At 39.2% G+C, this 12,659-nt stretch overlaps 2 protein-coding genes across 2 annotated transcripts; both read right to left on the reverse strand.

The window, feature by feature from the left end:
• Positions 1-7,241: 7,241 nt before the first annotated feature.
• LOC145566802 (DNA repair protein XRCC3 homolog) lies at positions 7,242-8,036 on the reverse strand. Its single transcript, XM_081626105.1, has one exon. The coding sequence runs from the start codon at positions 8,034-8,036 to the stop codon at positions 7,242-7,244; it is 795 nt and encodes a 264-aa protein (XP_081482231.1).
• A 1,019-nt stretch (positions 8,037-9,055) lies between these two features.
• Positions 9,056-12,254, reverse strand: LOC145566803 (protein FAR1-RELATED SEQUENCE 6-like). Its single transcript, XM_081626106.1, has 4 exons — positions 12,207-12,254; positions 10,478-11,879; positions 10,315-10,377; positions 9,056-10,107 (listed from the first exon to the last, which is right to left on the reverse strand). The coding sequence occupies exons 1-4, from the start codon at positions 12,252-12,254 to the stop codon at positions 9,056-9,058; spliced, it is 2,565 nt and encodes an 854-aa protein (XP_081482232.1).
• Between the last annotated feature and the right edge of the window lie 405 nt (positions 12,255-12,659).

Raw genomic sequence — 12,659 nt, forward strand, 5'->3', positions numbered from 1 at the left:
ATTATCTTTGGTATAATCTTGGTGTAATGATGTTATTCACTTACACATGCATGATGTCCTGCCATGTTTCTGCATCAAGTGGAGTAATAGACCTGATGGTAGGTAATGGTACACCATCAGGTCTATGGTTGGTACCCCAAGGTAATACTGATGGTACCTTACCATCAGTATTACCTTGGGGTACCAACCATAGACCTGATGGTACTTTAGGATACCATCAGATCTAATACCATATTGTTTTTATGTTACCAACAAATTAAAACATATTGTTTTTATGTTGTGTTTTGAAGGTATTGGATATGATCAGGCCAATGTATGACAGAATGGAGAAGAAATTGGAGAAGAAAATGGAGAAGATCTTTGAGAAGAACATGGAGAAGGCATTTGAGATGTACATGGAGAAGCACATGGAGAAGGCGTTGGAGAAGAATATGGAGAAGGTGATGGAGAAAAATTTGGAGAAGATTTTGAAAGCAAGCAACAGACCTATGGTTAGGGGTGCGCCGAAGGAAAGGTCTCCCGTTCGTAGTTCCCGTTCCCCTAATCAAACTGGCTCTGGCTCAAGCTCAATCAAAGAGCGAGAGTTGGACAAGGGGGAAATTGGCAACTCTGTTTCTGGTACTTTTGCGAAGTTGGATGACTTTGTTGCTGTTGGGAATGTGTCTTTGAAGGTTTCAGAAGTGGTTGAGGGTGTGACCTCTAGAGTGCGGTATGAATTTATTGATGATGATGATGATGATGGGGGGAGTGGTGGGAATGGGAAGGACAACACTGTCCTGGATTATGTGCCCAAAGATGCTGCAGTTGATGATGGTGGGAAAGGGAGGGACAACACTGTCCTGGGTGAAAAAGGAATCACTGGAAAAGAAAATGATGGGGGTGAACCTGAAGGAAAGAAAGATGAAGATTTTGTTGATGCGGAAGATGATTTTGAGGGGCAGAAGGGTGATGGGGCAAAGCGTAGTGACAGCAAGAGGACATTGAAGCCTTCGATGAAGGTCATATCTGGTGAATTTGTGGGGAATCGAAGGGCTAGACTGTCTAAGCTGAAGGCACCTGATCAGAATCTTTTGAAGTGGATTCGGTTGGGGTCCTCTGGAAGTTCCAGGTTTGTATACTTTATTAATGTGATGATAAAGTGTTGATACTATTTCGGTTTTTGATGATATTTGCAATGATATGTGTGACCATACTTGATACTATTGTTTGCTTTGATATTTGCTTTGATAACTTGTTGATGTTACTGATAATACTTGATATTTGGTTTGATGGTTCAATTTTAGTGTGGATACCTGTTGCAGTGTTGTTTAGTTTTCTTTGTATATCTATGATACCATCCTGATACTTGATAGTATGCATTAGTGTTGCTATAGGATACCATCCACTGATGTTGACATACCACCAAGATAGTAGATGGTATACCATTTTACAGTAGATGGTATTCTTTGATAGTAGATGGTATTCTTACAGTATACTACTCTTGTGTTATCATTTAGGTTGAATGAATTGTTAGGACTAATAATAGGTATCCATTTTGTTATTGCAGTCCTGTGTTGTTGGAATGTGAAGGGGAGTTTGCTGATAAGGAATGTTGCCTTAATGTGCTGCACGTTCGGCGTAGGGTAGGGACGGAGTATGTGGCTGCGGTATCCAAGCTGTATACAAAGGAATGGGGTATTAAGTATGATGGTCACAGCAAAAGGACCATGCTCCATCCTGCGTTTGCTGTACGTAACTTTTCGTTTATGAAAACCATTTTGAAATGATATAATGATAAATATGGAATATTTAGTCAATAACTTGTTGTTGCAGATCAAGCTGGTGACAGACATGGACGATGCTTCGGCGCTGGCAAAAAAACATGGACACCCATTGCGTGGGGTGGATAGTCAGCAAATTGCTGTGGTAAGGACTTGGTAATTTGGGGTGGTTTTAACATGAAGTGTGTTTTTCTTTGAGATTATATTGGTATTGAAAATTATTTTGATTATGCAGATCTTTGTCCCTGTTCTAATGGGGGAACACTGGTGGTGTGTTGCGTTCTCCTTCAAAGAACAGAAGATATGGCTAATTGACTCCATGTACTCTGACCCTGCTACGGAACATGAACCTTTCTTAAAGAAATTGGTAGAATAACTTGTCTTTAGTATCTTTATTTGTGTAACATTGATGTCTGTGATTGAGTAGAAACTTGTAGAAATTGGTAGACACATGTCTTAGTGGTTTAAGATGATGCATTTTGTGTTACCAGGTTGGGGCGATGGAGGTGTTGATTACCACCCATGACAAGAATTGGGTACAGGGTAGTTTTGGAGGATGGGCTATCGAAAGCGTGGAAGTTGTGCACCAGCCTGATCTGTGAGTTCACCACTGCTACGCACATTGTTCAACTCTTTCAGTGTCCAATTTGTTTTTAGTAACATTATTTTGCTCTTTTGCACAGTGTCAGTTGTGGGGTTATCATGTTGGCTTGCATTAAGGCTAGCACAGAGCGTTTTCAAACTAAGTTTCAAGTGGTAAATGTGACATTGCTGTCGTTGTAGTTATGTATGGACTTTGGCTATGAGTTGTTGATTGTTGGTGTGGTGTTGAACTTAGTTTTTGGTTTTGTTTGTGCACAGGACGGAGGTGCTGATTCCCAGGACATGGAATTTGCCCGGGCTTCACTTCTTCTCGAGGATTTGCGCTCCAGTTGCAATGAAAAGAAGGACGAGTTGGATGGATTAGTTGTCTTGTAGTTTTGGAATATGTGTTCTGCCTAGATAGATAAACTTTGGTTCAGATGTGATTTGTGGATTTTATTTGGTTTCAAACTATAAGTTTGTGGATTTTCTTTGGTTAGGTTTACATAGTACATTGTTTGTGGATTTTAGCATGCAGTTGATTATGTCTGTTATGTTTTATGCTAAGTAAGATACTATTATAATCTAATTTGTTCAGTAATTACAGTACATACTATGTTGTTATATATTACAGGTTAAATGGTATACCAACTTATAGCCAAATGGTATACCAGTTTTAACGCACTAGTATACCATTTTACATTGTAATGGCACAGGCATATCAAAGAAGTAGGTATACTATAGATGTGCACCAGGCACACTTTAACGCACTAGTATCCTTAATGGTATTGAGTTGTGTGCACATGGTATATTCACTACTTTTATTGATTGATTGATCTGTTTTCATTACCTTACATCCTTTTAATAAAAGGTCCACCTTTTCTGAGGAGGTGTGTATATTCACTCCCTCCTTATTTCCACCTCTCATATTTCCCATGTATTTGGACTTCCTCTTATTTTGTATGTCTTGGTATATGTTTAAGTCAATTGGAATAAGAGTACCTTCGTTATTGTTTTTGAGTCTATTGTGTTCGCAGGTGAATACCATTATAGTTGGTGATGGTGCACACCATTATAGTTGCAGGGCAATACCATTGTAGTTCAGTTTGGTATCTGTTTTAGAGACTTATCTGACCAGTGATGGTGTTTAGAATAAGGTCCAAGTCGTTGGGAGTGCATTAATGCATTTAATGCTAAAATGTTTGTGTATAAATAAGAACTTAGATGTCATGCTTTTGGAATTAGTGTTATAAACATGGCTAATACATCTCCAAATATATGTATGAAACTTAAGTCAACTCAACTCTCACCATCAAGACGAATTCCATATCACCCCCCTTATGTTATGTTCTTAAAGCCCCTTAGTAGTTGTGAGGTTGAGCTGAATATAAACCACACATTGTACTACTCCAGTTATGATGATACTGAGTCGGGTAATACGATACCCGTAGATGTTTTACGGGTCGGAGTGCTTTCTTCTTCGTTGTATGCAGACCCCTTTCCGGGTAAGTGCATGCTCATACCTCCACCAAATGTTAACATACTCCCCGTTCACCTACCTTTGTTATGTGATTCTTATGGTTTGCATAGGGGTTTGTGGGGGTACTTGGAGTGGGAATTACATAATTTGTCACTAAATTTTGACCAGCATGTCATAATACCAGAGAATTTACTTCCGGTATTTGATCCAACACCTGCATACCAGTTTGAGCAAATTGGTATATATGCCATACCAACAAAAACTTGTCCACTCTTTATTGGTTCCTTTAGTGATTCTATTCATGTCATGGAGCTAGCTACTTTATCTGTAGTTTTGCATGTACAAGTGTTTTATTCTTATTATAAGAAATTTCAGTTGCGATTTCATGTTGTGAAAGTGAAGGCAGCTCCTACATCACCAACAGTCAACTCACCTCCTATCATACCGAAAGGAAATAAAGTTGTGTGTTGGAACGCTAGGGGGATGAACCGACTTTGTTTTGTCAGACACTTTTTGGAAATTTACAAACGGTTTGACCCATCGGTGTTGATTGTGACGGAGAGTCGAAATACTACTGAGGACCTCCTTCTGTTAAGACTACGTCTGCCTACATGTTATGAAACAGATACTTTTGGGCCTCAAGCATCTCCGGGTGGGGTTGTTGTATTTTGGAAGAAGGGCGAACTAATACCTCAGGTCACTCCACCGAAACATCGAGAAGAACCCTTCGTGGTCCACTTGTTAGATCTTTCCTTCCACGTACGTACTGTATATTTTCAAATGTATTATATCCTACTCAATTTACTGTATGCGTATTATGGGTGGTTTACATGGTATTCAGTAGACACCATCTAACTAAGTGTTGGTATTTCTTCCCAGGCAAATGGTACAGCTTCACAACCACCCCCAGGCAGAAGGTCTATCACAAAAGCATTAGTTTATGGTAATTGTAACAAGTAGTTGTAACAGAAGGTGACTTCACAATATGATGAATGATGCTCAATATTTTGTAACCGTTTTGTAAGACAATATGTTAAGCCTTTTGTAAAGTTTTGTAAGACAATATTATCAAGTAATGCAAACGGTTGCTTTCCATTGAACTTAAAACGATTACAACAATTACATGTTTTCGGAACTGGAAGACTTTGATATATGCAAGGAACTTGAAGAACCGGGAGAAAGGGATGTGAAGAATACCATCGGCTCAATTGTTCTCGAGAACCGGTCAAACAGTCTAATCCGGCCATTTCAACTTGCCGTCTATAGTGGTAAAGGATCGGGTGCTATATGTGGTTTAAGATTTCATCCCGATTACCCTTACTTAACACCACTACACCACCACTACCCTTATATGTGGTTTAAGATTTTTAGTATTTCTTTGTAGTTCTCTTTTAGTTGAAGTAGAAGATCATATCTACTAATCTACTAAACCGATCTGGTATTATGTTTAAGCATTAGTGGTACTAATATCTATTTGGAAATTCTTGTTTTCGTTGACCAAATGTGTATGTTTCACGTCTCCTATTTTTTCCATAAATTAAATTAATGTGTAAAAATCATACCCCCATTATCTATTAATGTTATTATAACAGTAATTAATATTGTATACTTCATACCATCCTGGAGAAAAATGGAGTGGATCAATTCAATGATCCTACCATCTCGGCCTGTAATAGTATAATAACCGCTTATCATACCACGTGTCAGTCACAAACATATTAACTAAAGACCTCCACCTATATTTGTACTTGCCATAACCTTCATTTACTGACTCATTTATATAAATGTGTACTTGCAACACCCTTTCATTTACTACCTCACTTAAAACACTTAAAGCACCGCAAACATGGAGAATAACAAGGGAAAGGAAAAGATGAACGACTTTGACTAGGGAAAAAACAAACCCAACAAAGACGGGAAATCTCCACAAAGAATGCAAACAAGGTCCATGTCTCGACGCTACACATACGCTGAAAAGGGAAAGGCAAAGATGAACGACTTTGACATTTGTGAAGAAATGGGTGAATCCGGTGAAAGGGATGTAAAGGACACCATAGGCTCCCTAGCTCTTGAAATGAGATCAAAGAGTTTAATTATCGCATTTCAGCAAGCCGTTAAGAGTGGAAAGGGGTCGAAAGCCATTCATGGGGTACGTTGGCATCCGACGTACCCTTACCTGACACTTCTTGAACTTGGCCAACCAAACCAGTTCAAAAGGGAGGCATACTGCTTAATGTTTTACCTCTTGGACGTGTACAAGATGGCTTTCATCTTTGACATGGTAAAGTTGAGGGAAACCCTAATTAAATGCAAGATATACAAGCGTCGGTACAAATGGCTTAAACAATTCTTCTCATGTTTAAGCCATTAGAGGCATGGTGGGAGGATGTTGTTGGACATCTTGAGGGGAATGTAGTCGAGTCTGGGCAATGGGGTACGATTATTTTAGGCCGGAAGTTTTCCGGTGAAAGCGGTATAGGAGTTCATGTAGCCGACAAGATAAGCATCACATATGACTGGGTGAATTTCTCTGAAACCAATCTTAGACTTGATTTTCAGTGGCAGGTGGACGATAACAAATTCCTCAAATTCAAGAACATGATGATGGAGGCTAACGGTGTGGATGTTATGAGCAACATGGAAATCCTACTTACAAACCCGTACTTAATAACTCTACACCCCGAAGACTACAAGATTCGTATGGATTCTACTATGGCTAAATTGATTGAGCGTGATTTCTGTGACACAGATTCGAGCTCAGACACAAGCTTTTGCACCACCGACTCAGATGGGAGTGAGTAATTATACCATTACTTAACTACATGGTATGGCTTCACTCTTTCTCTCTCCTCCCTCACTCCATGTTCAACCATCACTCTCTTTCACTCTCCTCCCTCATTCCATGTTCACTCTTGATGGTGTGTATTCACTCTAGATGGTATGTATTCACTCTAGATGGTATGTCTAACGTATATGATGTTTAAGAGCAACTACAACGGTTGACTAATTTGTATAATAGCTCTAATGGTTAAGCTAGTTGCAAATTTATATATTTTTAAATTAATGTATGTTAAGCTAGTTGCTCTAAGTACTAGTACTCCAACATCGTTTAATGTATGTTAATTGATCAATTTATTGAGTGTTATTATGTTTTAATGCGTCTTATAACTAAATAAAACAATAATGTAGTTGAAAATTACTATAAACGTTGCTGTGGTACACACTAATACCGTTTCACACCACCGAAATACCATCATCTATTACAATCCTGATACCATTAAATACTATCCTTATGCAATAAACCCCTCTAATATCATCATCTACTACTATCCTATTACCATCTAATACCATCTTACACCAAAGTAATACCATCATAATCACAGTTAAGACCCTTTCAAAACTGCACTGAACCCTGTCAGTCAAGAGGCCAAGCCCTCACTGGTAATACTAAAAGGACATCGTCGGCCTTGCAATGAGTTATTCGTGCTCTTTAAGACCATCCATTCTCGGTACCAAGCTTTGTTTTTGCTGTCGTATTGGTTGGAAATAAACATCTTGTTTGGAATCATACTTTCCCACGACGTGCCAAGCGAGGCCTTTATCTGTCGGCCAAAACTGTATGTGCTTACGGTGGCCGCAACGCAACCAGGGTGGTTGTCGAATACATCAATAACCTCGTTCACCACGATAAACGCGAGATTATAATTACTTGCCATTTCTTTCATTTTCCTTGCTACTGCCTGCAACATGCGTTTACGCTCCATAAAGCCTTCATATGTGTTGTCGTGCTCATGCCTGAACAAATATGCAATAGAATCTAGAACAACAACCCTAGTGTGCTTGCATCCTTCATGGGATTTAAGAATCATCAACTCAACTTGGTTCAGAACTAGAAATATTTGTTCAGCGTTATCAATTTTTTTAACATGCACCAAGCTAAGTGGATTTTCATCAATTGACTGGGGAGGACACAAATGCACACTAAGATTGTGTAGTCGTTGAGCCGGGAAAACTGGACATGCTTGTATATATATGGATGATCCATAGAGACCGCCATCCCCCGGATACAAAAGACATGTCAATAGCATTTGGAGACATATCTGGGTCTTGCCCACCCCGGATTCACCAAAAATTTCGGTAACTTCACCAGTATTAATTCCACCGTCAAGCATGAAATCTATTCTTTGACATTTGGTTCGACATTTTTGTTTCATTTTTGAATAACCTTGTGGTCTTGTCTTGTGGAATGCGGTCTATAATATTTATAAGATGAATGTGAGGTTATACGTAAAAAGAATCTATTGTTATATGTATGTAAAAAGAATCTATTGGATTACATTATCCACACAGTACAACTTTTTTGGATTGCAATACATAATGCAATCAGTCCGTCACATTAAAGACATAAAGGCACCTTAGATAGTGGGATTTTAAAGAAACACAGATGGTACCACTATAACAGATAGTGGGATAACACGATGTTACCATTTTAACAGTTAGTAGGATTTTAAACAAAGACTGATGGAACCTTTACACTACCAACAACTCAGTGTAATGGTCTTAATTATGGATACCATCCTGATTACAAATGGTATCTGTCATAAAACAGTTAGTTTCCTTCAAACAAATGTATTGAATTAATTATTATACAAATCAATTAATTATTGAATGATTAGAATCCTGTTGCAAATGATGAATGGACATATTGGTGGGAAACCCATTGTTGTTGTACACAAAGGCTTGAGGGGGAGGGAAATGTTGCTGGCCATGGTACACGTTGTTGGTGAAGTACCTAACTGCATCACTGTGCTCGTTCATGTGAATTCCACCTGCTAAAATCCTTCCACCACCAAACACTGACGGCCCACTACAATTACTTCCAGCTCCATATTGTCCCTGGTGGAAGCAAAAACAACAAACACTGTAACGACGACTACTTTGCTGGCACAAATAGGAGCATATGGATCGCCAAGTATGTGCAAAAAACGTTACCTGCTGCTGCTGGAACAGTTGTTGTTGATGATATGGACCACCAAACATAGTGGGAAAAGGAACCTAACACATGATCTCCCCAATAAGCAAGCATACTTTACATAATCAATCATTACAAACTTAAACCAAACACACAACACTTACCTCGTTCTGCAAGCTGAAGGTCTGTTGAGACCCGTTATCCACACCAGTCTCTTGTCCTGTCATCTGTTTCTTCATACCGCCACCTGTCTTCGCCTGCTTATTCGAAGCCCCTTTCTCTGCAGCTGATACAAATCGAGAAGTTCTTGGTCTGCCCTTTTTTTTTAATGCGAGGTTCAGGATCTTTGACATTAGAATTTGGTGAATCTTCTGGTTGTACACTGCTCCCTTTGTTCACTGAGCTAGGAGTTTTTGGAGTTGGAGGAATGGCCTGTTGTACCATTTCTATTTCACCAGGCCTGTCATCGCCACCGGAGCCTTCACCTGACCCCTGTGCCTTCACCTGAAGTTCATCAACCTTTATGCTCATACACTGAATCATATCCATCAACATTTCCACAGCTTCTTCAGAAGACGAAGCTCGCATAACAACAGGTTCAAGAGCTAACATCAACTTATCATATCTCATCACATCTTCCGTTTTGGACGCATCATGGTAAGCAACTTTGGTCAGGGTATGTTTCCTAGTAATATCCTTTCTCCACCTATCTAGGATATACATAGGAGGGACCTCAGTCACACCATTCATGTCTAATACCTTGATTATGTGTCTGCACACAATCCCATGACATTCAAAGTGCCGACAATCACAATACGCCTCTTTCTTCTCTGTGTTATACAATACAGTGTACTCCTTCATCCTATTTTGACCCTTATTTTGCAAGGGCACTTCTCTCCTCCTTTTCTTGCAATATATCCAAATACGATCTGAAAAAACATACTCTTCTTCGGTTGGTGACACCATCTTCTTTGGCCCAACAGGGGTCAGATATGCCACTCGGTTGCACTGATTTTGTACCTCAACAAACTTTGCATCCGTATACACTTTTTGAAACTTACGTTCCAATCTGAATTCCGATAGCAAAGGCCTTACATAACGGGCTGAGTTTGCATCTGCCTCCTGCTCATCAGTTGCACGACTCTCCATGGCCTTGCAATAATTTGGGGCAAATTCAGAAAGCCGAGTGTGCCTGTGAATATACCCATCAAAAAAACTATTGATGCTCTCAACCCTTTGAGTTGTCTGCATACCCGCCCAAAACACATCCTTCACATAGCATGGAATCCACATCTCTCTTTCCTCAAACAGGCCTACAAACAGAACAACACACAGGTCGAATTTTAGTTATACAACACTGACTCTTATATAATGTCTCATGTGATGGTATTAACTTTAGGAACCATCCAAACCCCTAATGGTTTTATCTTTAGGTACGGACCATAGCTCTGATGGTATCATGAAGTACCATCAGTATTAGCTTGGGTACCAACCATACACCTGATGGTATCATGAAGTACCATCAGTATTAGCTTGGGTACCAACCATACACCTGATGGTATCATGACCACCTAAAATCAGGGCTATGACTCCAAATTCCAAATGAGGCAGAAAGATGCAGGACAGAACACAGAAACAGGAAACAGAATGAAAAAAACATCAGTCATTACTTATAGGACTCACCTTCCAGCCATTCATAGCAATCATACTGTTCGAGCTCGTACTTTTTGATCACTTCCCACCAGGACTCAACAAACTCGTCCGGGAGAATGCTATTGTAGATCACATTTTGCAAATCCTCTTTCACATCTTTATAGTTAGCCAAATTGCCAAGTTTAGTGCCAAACTTCTTCATGATATGCCACATACACCAACGATGGCGTGTATGAGGCATGGGAAAGACTTCAACAATCGCCTTCCTCATCGCCGCACACTGATTTGTCATGATCGCTGCCGGGGCCTTGCCTCTCATGCATGACATCCAAGTCTTGAATAACCATTCAAAGGTCTCAGCAGTTTCATGATAAACCAAGGCACAACCAAGAAGGATAGTCTGCCCGTGGTGATTCACACCAACAAAATTCGAAAATGGAAGTGCATACCAATTTGTTAGGTACGTCGAATCAAAGCATACCACATCCCCAAAATAATTATAGGCCTCCATAATCCGAGCATCAACCCACAATATGTCTTTCAACCTTCCCCTATCATCAACACGGTGCATATGAAAAAATTTTTGGTTATCCGCAGTCATCCGATCAAAATAATCCAACATAGCAGAGGCATCTCCATTTTTCAACTTCAACCTCCTCTTTCTGTTCACCAAGTTGTGCATATCTTTTTTAGTGAACCCCATATTCCCAACTCCATGTCTTTGAGTTGCCATATTGTTGAAAATCTGACCAATTGGAGCGCCAGAACCATGATCATTTTCAATCCTATTCTCCAAGTGTTTTGTAATATTCTCCTTCCTATACATAGCTATGTGTTTGGACATCTCAGGACTCACTGCATGATTGTGCTCATTCACAGCCTTCTTCACAATCCACCCACCTTCATCATTACCTTGCCCATACAACATAACAGGACAATCACATTTTTTTGTCTTCTTCTTGACAACTGGTTCTTCCTTAACCAAAACCCTCTTACCATTAACCTTCCTCCTGTATGTTACCTTCCCATAGCACTCACACTTCCATACATAAGTGCGATATGAAGTTGACTTCCCCGCATTTTTCGAGGAAGGCTTCCCACCACCTATACATACAACACCAAACCCTTCTTGCCTCCCATAACCACGATAAAACTTATTCATCTCATCCCAGGTGCTGAACACCATTCCCACTTCTGGTTGAGGTAATACACTACCTGTACAACTATCTAACTCCCTCTCTACACCATCATTACAGTCTTCATTTAAATCAATAAAATCACTGTCCCCATTCATAAATAAAGAATGAACACCCTCAGATGGAGGCTCCTTATTCAGGTCAAAAGCCTCCCACCCATCATCATTCACAACACTATTAGGATTTTCCTCACTGTCTGAGCTATCTGAACTACTATATGAGCTATCACAGTCATTCTGCTTAATAACATAACAACACCAATTAGGGAGGGGAATGACAGGAACAACAATTTCACCACAATTTAAATCGCAAAATTTCAAAAAAAAAAAAAAAAACAGATTTCCAAACAACAATTTACAAAATTTCACCAATATAGATTCCCAAGCTACAATTCACAAACTACACAATTTCATTTACTGACAAGTTAACCTAACTACTACAAATCTTATCCAATAATTTCAATTTCAAAATTATAATCAACAAAGACCACCATATAAATTAGCTAAAATACTTTAAAAAACTTGAATTCATACACTAAACTATCTGAATTAATGAAAACTTACCTCAATTATTTCAATTTCTCTATTCACACAATCACCATCATAATCCATTTCCTCCAAAACCTAATAAGCTCGCGGCTCGCCACCCACCTCGTTTCTATCAGCTCAGCAATAAGGTTTACTTGGAAGCTTCCCTCCCGCAATCACCTCCAAACCTTTAATTAACACTCGTCGAGAATTATTAAATTTGGGAAAAAAAATGGTTTTTCTCTTAATTCTTGGGACAAATTTGGACTAATTGCAATTAGTGTAAATGGTGATATGAATGAAGAAATTTATTCTGGAGTAAATGGGGAAAGAATAAGGAATTACATTATTAATTTTCAGTGTAAAAATTAAGGAGGGAAAATTATTGTTCACATTTTGGGGGAAAAAATTTGGGGGAAAAATTTTGGAGACAAGCTCCCCGCCATTAATTTGGGTGTGGTGTGTGGTGGAGTCTTTGTTGTTTCTTCA

This window comes from Chenopodium album, chromosome 11, assembly GCF_948465745.1.
Source record: "Chenopodium album chromosome 11, dcCheAlbu1.1, whole genome shotgun sequence".
NCBI lineage: Eukaryota > Viridiplantae > Streptophyta > Magnoliopsida > Caryophyllales > Amaranthaceae > Chenopodium > Chenopodium album.